General features: G+C 38.8%; 1 protein-coding gene across 1 annotated transcript; it reads right to left on the bottom strand.

Moving 5' to 3' along the window:
* Nucleotides 1–3506: 3506 nt before the first annotated feature.
* On the bottom strand, nucleotides 3507–10775 carry hnf4g (hepatocyte nuclear factor 4, gamma). The gene is made up of 11 exons (XM_070928018.1): nucleotides 10646–10775; nucleotides 9272–9437; nucleotides 8943–9037; nucleotides 8068–8174; nucleotides 7766–7915; nucleotides 7214–7301; nucleotides 6573–6725; nucleotides 5635–5684; nucleotides 5213–5399; nucleotides 4150–4269; nucleotides 3507–3628 (listed from the first exon to the last, which is right to left on the bottom strand). The coding sequence occupies exons 1-11, from the start codon at nucleotides 10773–10775 to the stop codon at nucleotides 3507–3509; spliced, it is 1368 nt and encodes a 455-aa protein (XP_070784119.1).
* Nucleotides 10776–13405: the final 2630 nt, after the last annotated feature.

Below are 13405 nucleotides of genomic sequence, written 5' to 3'. Positions count from 1 at the left end.
GCATACGCCTGTGACTTTGCAATCTTTTATGCCTGTTTTTGGGGCAAAAATCTACTCAAACTGTTTGGAAACAGCAATGTAAAGCTAAGTTAGAAAATGCTGAAACACACTCATTGAATTAATCTTTGTTTTTTAAATAATCTCAATGTCACATCTTTAATAGGGGTGTTAAACTGCAGATGCTAATAGTCATATTATACATTTTAAAAAACATGAAACATATGTCAGTGTGTTTCTCACTTTTGCTGACAAGATTTTAAATGAAATGATTGATATATACACAGTGTCATCTTAAATGCTGCAACTAAGTAAGTGATGCTCATAGTATTAAAATAAGATTAAAGGTTGTTTTTTTTGATTACATTACATTTCTTTCCATTTTTTATTATTTTGACATAGAATGACAGAGGAAGGGCAAAGTACATTGATAACAGCCGTTAAAGGACAATTTGTCTATTATGAAACCACAGACTTGTACTGCCATCTAGTGGTTATAAAAGAGAGAGGAGGAAAGGATGGAGTGATGGGTGAATAGATGGATGGATCAGTTATTTGATGGACGGGGAAAGTGGAAATAACTCAGGTCAAACCGTTGCATGTTTTAAACTGTTTTTATAATGATAAAATAAATATATACAAAAAGTTAACCACGACCCTGATAACTCATTAATATTAGTACACTTACTTCAGGAAGCAAATACATTTCATCATCAATGCATTTTCATTTAGCAGGTGAGTTGACAGTAAATTATTGTTTCAAAGTGTCTCCTAACAAATAAGAGCCTCTTGATATGCAGAGATTTTTTTTTGTATTGATATATTATAAATCTGTCGCACCAATTTCAAAATTCAAATTGTGTAAGAAAAGTACACAACACACAAAATCCCCAGCTAGCCTCAGTAGAAAATGGAATCATTTTGAAAATGACAGCCTTAATTAACAAGTCAAACTAAGATGCAACTAAATAATAAAAGACAAAAAAAATATTTAATTTTCCTGTCCATCATTTGCTCCTCCATCCCTCTAACTCTTCATCCCTCGTCGTCCTCCTCAGGTGGAGCGAGCGTCATACTGGTGTGTAATAGGGTGCTGTCAGTGTGGGCAGCAGCGAGGTGTGGGGAGGAGAGCGGTGCGTCTCAGATGAGATATGTGACTGGCATGCTAACACACAGTTTTATCTGAGGAAAAAGAAAAGAGACAGGGCCCCCACATCTCCACACTATAGGCCTTTGATTAAAGCTCCCTGGGTACACACACATGCGCACACTTCCAAAAACACACGACACCCGCAAAGATTATAAATAAATTGCAGGTAGGAGCATACACACACATACAGTATATATGCATACACACATCCTCCCGTTGTGGGTGGTGTTGTTTTGACCTAAGCCAGGTAGCTTGTCCATTATGGAGTTGATAGGAGGATTTGGCCATGTTGATTCTAGACAGCATCATCTCCTCTGCCATAAATAACCTGAGTGTTTTCTCTGAGTCGCACAACAATATACAGAGCATAAGAGCTCTCAGCTTTATCCCCTGGTCTCATCCACTGCACATAAATGCTCACACATACACACAAACCCCAAGAAGATGATTGTGTGTGGACGGACATAAAGTACAGTTGGCCCCAGTCCGGCTCAGTTTCAGTTTAAGTTATCGTTTTACATTCTGGTTTGGCTTTAGGGTTTGTTAAAGTGTGTTTTCTCAGATGGCCAGTGGGGGAAACTAGTTTGAGTTTAGATGAGCAGCATCATCCGGCAGTGCAGTCTCAATAGCTTGCCAATAAAGCTTTGGATACAAACTGTATAGCCCTGACCAATGGGACTGTGAGGGAGCATGATGACTTCCATGAAGGAAGTAATGGACAAACCACACTCAGTATTCTTCCATGTGCAGAGACCATATTGAAATACATTCTGTCAATTTATCATAGTCTGTCTGTCTATATTGTTTTCCTTTCAGGATCAAATATGAAAAAATGTCAATTTCCATTTTTCTAGCAATATCCACTGAAATGATTTGTTGTTGCTGTAGCGACAGATAAATGCGTGATTGGAAAGGAATTTCTCTTTTTCCATCTCACACTTTACTTTTCCCTATTTTAAAAAAGATAGAAAAATGAATGAATGAATGCATACTCATTTCACACGGTGTACTGATTCATATACAATGTTTACAAGAAGACCATTTACATTTGGTACCCTTTTGTATTTCCTGACTGGACAGCAAGAGGGCGCTACTGAACCATACCATGCTGTGACTTCTATGAGTCTCTCACTGTACGTACTGTAAACTATGCATTTTCAATCAATTCATTGCACATAAAATAGTCAAAAAAGTATTAAAAATTGCATTTTAATCAATATACTGTATAAATTAAGAAATGTACACATTATCAAAACAAAATAAAAACACACAGTTGATTCTGGAAGTTGATGATCCAAATATTTGCTATATCCATTTGACTATGTACAGTAAGTTATTAAAATATTCACACTTCTTTTTGCGTTTAACACGAGGTCTTTGCAAACTATTTATAAATGATATTATTATTATCATGTTGATCAAACTATTGTAAAAACTATTGTACCCCATTATAATAGGTTTTAGCTGCTGAATACATGTATATTAAGAATATCTATGTGCCACTGTGTAAGTTAAATGTTTTCATGGCTCAGTATTAAATATAAACCATTGAATCTCATTTGTTTTTTCACAAATCCAACAGTTAAAAATTGTTATTTCCTCTGTACACTATATAATGTGTTTTTAAGTAAAAAATCCTGAAAATCAGCAACATTTCTCAAGTTCTTAGGACCCAATAACTGATCTTAGACCAGTTTACAGGTGTAATAGGTCCTACTGATTCATACTGTACAAACAAAACAGAGTATTCAATTTCTGTTTAATGGCCAGCTATAATTTGTTGACAGAAAGCCCTGAGTTTTTCTTTTGCTGTTGCCTCTGCAATTTATGATTATATGATATTTGGTACATTTACACATTATCAGAACTCGCCAGTTGACATGCAGTGATAGACCGTACATAAAGAACCATAAGGACCGAGGGTATTTTCTGCGCATCTATGCCCCATCAAGCAAGATAAAATCTACTATTCATCAATGCAAAGGTCAGACTTGTTTTACATTTTAATTGCCGTCATGTCGACGAGCATCTGCTTTATTAACGTGAAAGTGTTGCAAAACCGAGATGCTGATATGAAACCTAGTATATTAGTTTCAAGTGACCACGAAAATGCACAGCATGTTTTGTTAAACCCTAGTTTGGTGTTTCATTAGTTCACTGACATATTGAAGTTTGAAAGTGCTGCACAAAGCAGCTTTATTTATGTCTTAGTTATTGCAACACCACCAGCAGGGTAAAATCCAACCACAGACACTGAACAGGAATTGCGTTCATAATTTTTATACCATGGCTGGGATGATGAACAGGGGACAAGGAAACTGATCCCATGTCAGCTTCTTCGACAGAGTGCAGGGGGAAGTCAGAGGTCTATCTGTGTGGAAGGCGAGGGGCTCGCTGGAGGACAAAGAGGCTGGGGAAAGTGTTTGTAGTTCTCTGGGCCAGGACCCTGAGGGGGCGATGGGATGGGAGTGTCTGGAGAGGCTGCAGGAAGAGAGGCAGGGGCATTTTATTTTATTTTATTTTTTACAAATTAAAATGTAGAAGGGAAAAAAGTAATTTATTTATATAGTATAATGTACTATTATGTATAACATACTTGTAATTGTATAATGTATCCACTGTGGCCCATGGGACATGTTACATATACAGCTGCTGCTTTATAGATACAGTTCTCATCAATTTTATGTGGCCATTAGGTGGTGTAATATTTCCAAATGCATTTTTTATTTTTAAATGAAAGCATACAATATGGCCAATACTCATCAATTCTTGTAAATGTTACATTTTTATAGGTTTTTTTCACTTTCAGGATGCATATTTATTAGTTTCTACTAAGTTAATGGAAACACATCTGGCACACAGTTTTGTGACATTTCATGAGAAGAGATAAATTGAACATCAACTTCCCTTTGATTGTGTGTGTGTGTGTGTGTGTGTGTGTGTGTCAGAGGGTTTGTGCTTGGCTGAGTGAATGTACAGTTGTTGAGTTATGTGGCTCTTACCTATCAGTGGAGTGTGAGCGACGGGCATGGTGCTGATGACCAGCGTGTGTCCAGTCGAAGGGTCCTGGGCCAGCTGGGTGTGTGCTGGGTGGTGCAGGTGTGTGGGCTCTGACGTAAGGCCTGAACACATAACGCAGTGACTCATCAATCAACGATCAACTTCAACTGAAGACGGCAAGTTTTTGTTATGTAGTGTATTTACATGTGTGCATGTTTCATATAGTAATTGAGTCAGACTTCCATATCTTCATTTAAAAAGCAGAGAAATTTGTATAAGCAGCGTATAACGTGTGTAACGTGCTCGTGTATCAGTGTCACTCACACTACATACTAAGGGGTCATTGCATTTCACAATTTAATATGTCAAAAAGGAAAACAACCCTTATTTTTGATATTTTTATAAGATGTAGACTTTATGTCATTTCAACTTCTTAATTGTTTGGTTTGGTAAGCTTGTTTTTTGGTTTCAAACTGTTAAGTATATATATATGTATGTATGTCAGCATCAGTTGCACATTCACATTACTAAATATAATATCATCTCAACAATATTTGAATAGCAGGTTTTTTTGTTCCACATTCCTACAGGATGCTGAAAAATAAAACACACGCAGCTCTTTCTGTACATGGTCTTCTAAATCAGGTTGTCGTATTCTGGAGTTGTTTTTAGCATGTATAGCAAAAAGTGGAAGATATTTTTTGTTTCTTTATTTCCTTTATTTATGACTTTATTTATACGCCTCATGTTGTGCTTGAGTTGTCTTTCATGGCCCTGCTTAGAATATGTTTGATGCATTCTACCTTTAACTACAGACTTCATTATTTACACACATTTAGATACGTTTGCAGATTTCACCTAGTGGCATCTCACGTAGCAAGTTGTCTGTTTTGGCTTTGCCTAATATATATGTGGATTATACAAAGTTATACCATCTTTCTGCAAAGCCCCCAACTTTTTTACCCATTGTATATAACCAGGAAAAACTTTGCTGAATATCTATACTTCTTGTTTTTTACATTGCTTCATTCAGTTTTACAAGCACAGACATGGGCCCAGTCTCACCTCCCAGCAGCATCTCGTGCAGCAGGTTGTCTATCTTGGCCAGGCCACAGAGCTTAATCAACTGGAGCTGTTCTATCATCTGCCAGGTGATGCTCTGCAGGGTGGGCAGCAGGAGTAACAGCTCTCCAAAACGACCCCTGGAGTCATACTGACGGTCATTAATGTAATCTTCCAGACTCATCTGGACCTGCACACATACAAGGCCAAGTCTCCATCAGTGTCAACAAACTGCCTGTGTTCTTGAAGTTGAATGATGTATTATTTGCAAATGTGCAAAAATGCTAAATAAAATAAATAGTATAACGAACAGTGATAATAAGTCTGTTTAAATATCAAGCCTTAACACTGGAAATTATAATAGAACATACAAGAAAAGAACTGCAGGTCTGCAACAAGCTACAAGAGTCAAATGCTCAACCTACCTGCAGACGCATGGCCTTGATCTTCGATGGGTCCCGCAAAGACTTTGCATCTGCAGATTGGGAGGTGAAGCGTGGAAGTGGGGGATGGATTAAGGGGGAGATGGATGGGGGGGAATTGAAGGACAGGAAGGTGAGGAAAAAAAACAGAAAGATCAGGGATGGAATTGAGGATATGAGTGGAATTGATGGAATGATTATGGTCAAACTGGGGCATGAAGGCAAAATGAGGGGATTTAGTGAAGGGGAGAAAGAAGGGGGGCAGGTAACACGGGATGGGGGCAGGGATTGTGGTCACGCTAGGCTAGGGAGATAGGAGGGATCTGACTTTGAGGGGAAATGTAACCAGATGGATGGGGATTGGTTGGGAAAATAGGGATCTGGACAGAAATGGCAATGGGTATGGGACAAGATATCATTAAGATATTTTATATGTTATTTATTTTAAATCTTTTACAATCTTAATATTGTTTTGTCCACCTTTGTATTTCATTTTATTTAGTTTCGTTTCGTATTTTACCTTGTTTTTCTGGCTATTTTTTCTTGTAATATGAATGCATAACCTACTTCGAAACAAGATATTTATGTAATTTAATTAGCTTTTAATATTAATATGAATTAATACATTTTTGAAATAATGACAAATCTGGTAAATTTGTGGGTCATTACACAGTACCAATCCCAAATCAGCACATCATAACACATGAACAGATATTGGATGTCATAAGTCTGTCACAATGTTATTACCAATCCCAACTAAACTTAATCTTGCCCAAGTAGTTTTCGCAACCTAACGCAGTATTGCTCTAGTTCCCTAAAAATACCGTACCCAGCTTTTCACTAACTGTAACAAACAGACGGAAGAGTAAACATTTGTTGCTGCCTGTACCTCACAAATCCCCTGATGGCTAAAAGTACTCAGCGTTACTTTTTATAATTACCTGGGTCAAAGAATACAATCGCCTTGAGTGCTGCATACTCATTGTCATCTATTTGAATATCCTGGAAGGGCTGGACCAACTCGTCCAGCACTCGGTTGGCTACCCGACAGATCTCTGGCTCAGGACTATTCCTGTGGATCGCACAGCCATTACCTGCAGACACAGGGAGTATTGGTCAGTGGTTGTGTTATGGAGAATTGACTGAATTGAATTGGGAGGGAAAGGTATTTGGGTGTGTATAGGGTGGAGTGCTGGTGTGTGCTTGTGAGGAAGGGTGAAAGGAATAGTTTTGTACTCTTAGCCTTGAGAGAAAGATAAGTTGAATCATGTAGAGTTTTGTCAGGCCTATTTATGGGTTCCAGTCAAGGTTATGGTGAAAGGGTGTGGGGAAGGTCCTCAGACGTATAAAAATGCAAAATGTGTGTGTGCTTGGGTGTATGCAGTTGACAGATCTGCCTACAGTATTATGTTGGTATATGCCCCAGTAATGAGTAATGCCATTTACAGGAGACATTTTTTAAGTCACAGAGAAACATAAACCTTTAGTTAATCATTCTCAGCTAACACAACATTTGAGCAGTACTGAACCACCTGATTGCACCACATATAAATAAGATGCCATTCTAGTGGTCAGTTTGTACCTAAAAGCAGGAAGTCCTTGAATGGCATTGACCTTTTGGCGACCCCGAGCAAGAGGTGTTCACCTGCATGAGCCCTGAGCAAGCTCACCTGCAGATTAACACACACACACACACACACACACAGTTAAACAAAGAACATAAACAATGCAACAAAGCATCCCCTTTGGCCCTTAAATACGGGCCACACTGTACTTGTAGAGTCGTAGACTACACTGAGCAGTCTCTGTATGCTAATTTAAAGTAACATCTCTAACACTCTATTTAATCATTGCTTCAAATATTCTATCACCTCCGAGTGCATCAGATTGATTAAAGAGGATCTGTCGTCTATCCAAACTGAAAGTGCTTTGACAGAATGAGCCCTTTGTTGGAGCAGCAAGCACACTCACACCCAACCAATATACAAAGACAGCATTTCAGAACTGTTTTAAACAAAAGTACTGAAGTGTGAAAGGTATTGGTTTTAACTTATGCTTCTAAAAACAAACATGAGATAGAAATAATACAATAGCATAATCACAGATTACCCATCATGCTCCACATCCCTGTTACCTGGTCATCCAGTGGCAGTTCTCCAAAGGCAGGAATATATTTGGCCCATTCCACCAACACCAGCAACTGTTGTCTCATTGAGTCACAAACATCCCCAACAGTGGCTGACTTCTGCTCTGATATGTCAGCTATTCCAACTGGAACAATGATCTGGATGGAGACAGAAAATAATAGTTTGGGTCACAATCCGTTGCTTTACTTGTGCATCGTGTGCATTATGTGCAGACTGATGACGCTAACATCAGCTCACATACAACCATATATCAGTAGGAAAATAGGGAATTCCCAAAGAAATGTGTTACCTGTTGGGACAGTGATTCTGCTTGTGCCAAAATAGTGATGGGGGGCAAGTCTTGGGAGTCAGGGATACTTCTCCGGGAGCTGATCCGATCTCTCTCATTCTGTACAGCTGAAATAAAACAGCTAAAGTTATTATGTGTATGGCGCAGAAAGATAAATCAATAGCGGAGAGACAGCAACTCTTGTAATTTACTTTTTGTAATAATTAACTAATTACATTTTAAACAGTCCAGTAATTCTGCAAATATTCAGGTCACTATCCTTTTTTATCGTTTTCAAGAATTTTCTCAAGTTGGTAGTCAAGAGTGCTGAGAGTTGGGGGAAAAAAGAAATCCAGAATGCAAACGATGACAGCAGACGCCAGGGCAGTTAATATTTAGGAAAATAGTCACATAGGCTGGCATCAGCAAGAGGAGTCAAACGTTAACCAGTTGCAATCCAGAACAACATGTTTGAATAACACATGATTAGGTGTCATAAAACTCTGTGCCAAGGTTATACCCCTCATAAATACACACACACACACACACTAAGTAATCACATATTTTATGGCTGAGCCAATTTCAACCATCTTGAAGCAGGTTTCAGATTCTCTGACGACAGACTTTCCTTCAGTGTCGCTTGCTAGTTTTAAGACAATGTCTTGTCTCAGTGGAAAAAAATAAAAATAAACTACATCCAAATGATATGAATGCCATGAAAAACTGGTGGTGTTTGTACAAAATATAACAAAAAATTGACTTTCTATTTTGTATCTCTACATGTAAACATTTAGTTTCAAAATGGAAGAAAGAAAAAACATTTATGGTCATGAGGTAACCATTCAGTGCTCTCTACTTTCTCTCTTGTCCAGGGGGCAGCAGGGAGGTTTCCCTACCTTCTTTTTTCATGCCAGCCCTGAAGCATTTGTTGAGTCTGCAGAAACGACACTGGTTCCTCTTGTCTTTATCCACAACGCACTGTCTGCTGAACCTGAACCAACATACAATGATATAAACAGCTTCTTTTAAGAGTTCTATTTAGATATCTGCACATGATCTTAAGGGTGCACATGTACAGGGGCATGTTTATGTGCACAATTATGCAAGTTGACACTGTGTGTCTTTCCACACATGTATGATAGGTGTGGCATGATTTTTAGTGTGCTGTCTTTTTTTGTGTATGTGTGTATGTGTGCTCACACAGTTAAATTCTTGCTATCTGTACCTGCAGGTGTAGACATGGCTCTTGCGAATGGAGCGTCTGAAGAAGCCTTTACAGCCATCACAGCTGGAGGCTCCATAGTGTTTCCCTGTGGCTTTGTCTCCACAGATGGCACAGTTACTGCTGACCCCGTCTGGACCGGGCAGGCTCGGCTCTGTCGGCATGCTGTCTGAGACACACAAAAACACTCACACAGGTAAATACACATGCATATACCCACAAGTGCACAGACACAATGTGATTACAGCATCTTACGAAGTTTGTGCAAAGTCATTTGTGGGGTGTTTGAATTGTACATTACAATATATGTATCTGCAAAACATAAATCAAGAAAAAGAATAAATGGCAGTTCACTTGCCAGGCATTTAAAACATTCGAGTTGATGTCTTTATTTTTACTGTCATCTCCTCATTGTTATCAACATGATCATAATCATCATGATCGTTATCATTATCGGCAGCAGCATATCACCGCCATAATCATCATCATTGTCTGCATATTTATCGTTCAGTCAAAGCCTACTAAATAGAACACAAACAGTGATCATAGCATGTGTATGTAAAAACTCAAGACGCATCAACACAGACATGTTCACATCCCCCCACACACGTCTCTCTCAGTCCCACGTCAGGCAGCGCCGAGGCAAGACGAGTCAATGTTCGACTAACTTCCCGTCCACATGCTGAGGTGACATCAGTGCATCACTGAGATGTGTGCTTGCTCCTCAATAAAACATCTTTATTACACATACCTGCAATTCCTGCCTAAACTGTTTCAGTGTTAACAGGCAACTGGATACACGCACTACTGGCCAACATTGAAATGTCATGAGTTTCCCCATCACTTAATTTAGGCATATGGCGCTTGTGCAAAAGCTAACCCTTGCTGATTTCCTCTTCTGCAAATAGCAACTCATTTGCCTTCAGCTGGTCTCACTTCACCTCATCAGTACATATCTAGTCTTACAAACAAACACATCTCCTCACTCAGTTCTGAGTTGGATGGCCCATCCCACATCCTTCTAAAAAGATACACCATGTTAATCAAGAGGCTACAGATGATACACAATACAAGGTTCTTCTCATTTCTCTGCCCATTAAGCCACTTTGCAGGTACCCACTTTACAGTGGGAAATGTGTGACTGAGCTGCTTATCAGTCTATGTATCTACATATCAGTGCTTATAAAGATTGAGTGTGTGTATCTGTTTTATCTGTCCACTGTCATACTGTATGTGAGTATGTCCAGCTTAACATGCATGCTGGAAAACAGATATTTGTGCCTCAGTTAATGTTTGTATGGGCATGTCTTGTTTATTTATACATTGGTTTCTGTATGTGTGTGTGCATGTGTGTGTAGGTGTTACACACGTACTTACCTCCCGCTCCATAGAGCACCTCTGCATTCTCAAAGCCCAGCGTGCTGTATGAGGGATCCAGGCCTTCACAATAGTTGGCTACTTCCATATCTAACAGAGATTTACTCTGAGGAGCAGGAGGATACTTCATTCCTGTTTCAACTTGGTCTTCCTCTCTTCTCTAATTTTCCCAGGTCACTCTAAAGTCTCTCTCTCTCTCTTTTTCCCTACCTGCTGGTCTCTGCTTCATCTGCGTCTTACAGACATGACAGGAGGAGATCCCTGGCATAAAAGATCTGTAATCCCATGTGATTGGGCCAGGAACAAAGAGAGGGGAGGAGCTGTGGCTGAGACTTCTCACCTTATTGCAAATTACTTATCTGTCCTTCTCCCTTGCACTTATCACAGGGATGGATAGATAGTGGAGAAGGAGATATTTCCTTTCTCCTCCTCTACCTCTTTTATGTTTTACCATGAGATAGATTTCATCAGATTTTGGAAGACAGCTTGCACTTCACATGGATGTTGGTGAGCTCCTGTGTGCGTAGATCTGCGTGCACGATGGGGGGGTTTGTTCTTACAGGCACATACGTTTATGAATGTGAGGGTGTGTGTGGGTGTGTGTGTGTGTATGTCCTTCTCAGGCCTCCTAATCTAATCAATAGTAGAGTAATAGCACCACCACCTCAGCAGATATAATCTATAAAGACACAAAGTGAAGTGGAAAAAACTGATAGCTTCCATTAACTCTTCCACAAACACACTCCTCTGGTTTACATCCAACCCTCTGTTGATAAAACTTTATTCTACGTATTTCTAAATAAGATAGCCATATACAGTACCGTAAACATCTCAAATGGCATTAACCTCACTGACCACACTCCAGTGGAGACCTCACAGTGTTTTTACTTGTATTTTTTGTTAGTTAATGGAATATTTAAAGTGTCCAGTGAGTCATTTTTAAATCATTTGTTGTGATTTAATAATACTTTTAGAACCTGGATTTATTGCAGATAAATGCATAAATAAATAATAAATAAATAAAATAAAAAATATCAACATTTTTACTGCTGCTTAAAATGAATGAGAATTTTCAAGACTCACAGTGTCTTTGTTCTTCTCCTTTAAGAATGATGAGCCAATCTGCTGTGTAAAACTAGGGGAAACATTGCCTGAGGAGCAGCATGTAAAACACAGTTTATAGTTCTCACACTGCTTTTGGTTCTCTTACTATAAAAACACAACACAACACATTTCCTGAGAAATTCACACTGAAGAGAGGCAGGGGACATCAGAAGTGGAAATCAGAAAAACAATAAGTTAAACAGTTGTCAGTGAGCTGCCTCTCCTTCTGGGACAGGGATGCTGTAAACACACACTAATTTACTACCATATACCAGTTACAATGTCCCAACCCACCCATTTTGAATTGAGTATTATTATGTTGCACTGAATCTTATTGTGTGGCTTAAAGGTAATCAGTTTGGGGCATTGTGTTGGAGAAGGCTGTAAATGATAAGAGGTTTGATGCCCTCCATCAGTAATGAGTGGGCCAGTTAGAAAAGCACCTATATTATATGAGCAGGCGTGGGGGTAATATATTGGCACTATATCAGAATGCACATTAGCACAGATTACTTACTGGACATAAAGAGTATCCGTTCACTGGGTAATAACAGACATATTATTTAATAAGGGAGGCTGAAATACTGAGGTTGAGAGACAGAGACAAGAGAGGGGGGAAGGGGGGGTGACAGAGAGATTACATTTTAACCAGGCAGTGAGATCAGGCCTCCTGACTCATCAGGTTTGTGGAGAGCGAAGAAGAATTTACTCTTCACTCAATCATGTTCACACACAGAACACTGTAGCATGAGTATACTGGAGTATACTGGACTCTATTTATCATCACGTCAGATAAATGTAACTATATCAGCATTAAACTAGGATTAGAAAGTATAAACCTGGCTTGAATGTATGAAGACAGAGGGGGTAAAGTGTACTGCACGTAAGTGAGTAGTTTTCCAAGAGCCTATCATGTGATATGGTCGGGTCTAATATACAAAAAGAAAGTACGACTCATTGTGCTTTGAGGCTTGTAGACAGGTACAATATCAGATAAAATTCCAGTGTTCATATTCATTCAAAACAGGCTCTCTTTAGCCTCAAGGACAACAAGCCGAGGAATGTAATGATGAGTGCCTTTGATGTTTTTCTTTCTACATTTTGAATACCTGACAAATCCAACCCTCCTCTTGATTTATTTGGATCAAGATACAATATTCCAAAGACTGAAGCTGATCAGCTGTTTATAAAGACTTTGTTCACCTCACTAATATACTGAAAACGTATTCAGCCATGCTTTGGTGCAAACCTGCATCCCAGTCTACTAGCAAAAACATAATGTGGAAGCTTACTGAGTTTAAAATTTTATATGTGAATATAATTAAAAAATTTAGAGAAAAACATGAATTACACATTCATAGAAATACTTGCTATTATGACTCCTTCAGCAGAAAACCAAGCAGGACATTACTGAGAAACTTTGTGTCCGCCTAGCAACCAAAAGCTCTTTGAAACCATAAAACCCAGTGCTAAGAGGCTATCTCTGTGTGAATTGGCCATAATACTGTCGCCTCTATTTAGATTAGAGTTTTTAATAGCCAGCCAACTGACTCTAGTAAACCACTACTTCCTGATACCCCTGCAATAGTAAAAAATACATGGTTCTATTGAATATTATTCTTTTAGTTTGACAAAATAAACATTATTAACTGCATA

Source organism: Enoplosus armatus, chromosome 21 (assembly GCF_043641665.1).
Source record: "Enoplosus armatus isolate fEnoArm2 chromosome 21, fEnoArm2.hap1, whole genome shotgun sequence".
NCBI classification, from domain to species: Eukaryota; Metazoa; Chordata; class Actinopteri; order Centrarchiformes; family Enoplosidae; genus Enoplosus; species Enoplosus armatus.
This window is presented reverse-complemented; position numbering and strand designations above follow the sequence as displayed.

What these genes read in the sequence shown, in the direction of transcription:
- hnf4g (XM_070928018.1), bottom strand. Translation starts at nt 10,775, where the DNA reads ATGAAGTATCCTCCTGCTCCTCAGAGTAAATCTCTGTTAGATATGGAA. An exon ending in GGCTGGCATGAAAAAAGAAG is followed by an intron (nt 8,175 to 8,942) that starts GTAGGGAAACCT and finishes GTTTTATTTCAG; the next exon opens with CTGTACAGAATGAGAGAGAT. An exon ending in TCAAGGCCATGCGTCTGCAG is followed by an intron (nt 5,400 to 5,634) that starts GTAGGTTGAGCA and finishes GTATGTGTGCAG; the next exon opens with GTCCAGATGAGTCTGGAAGA.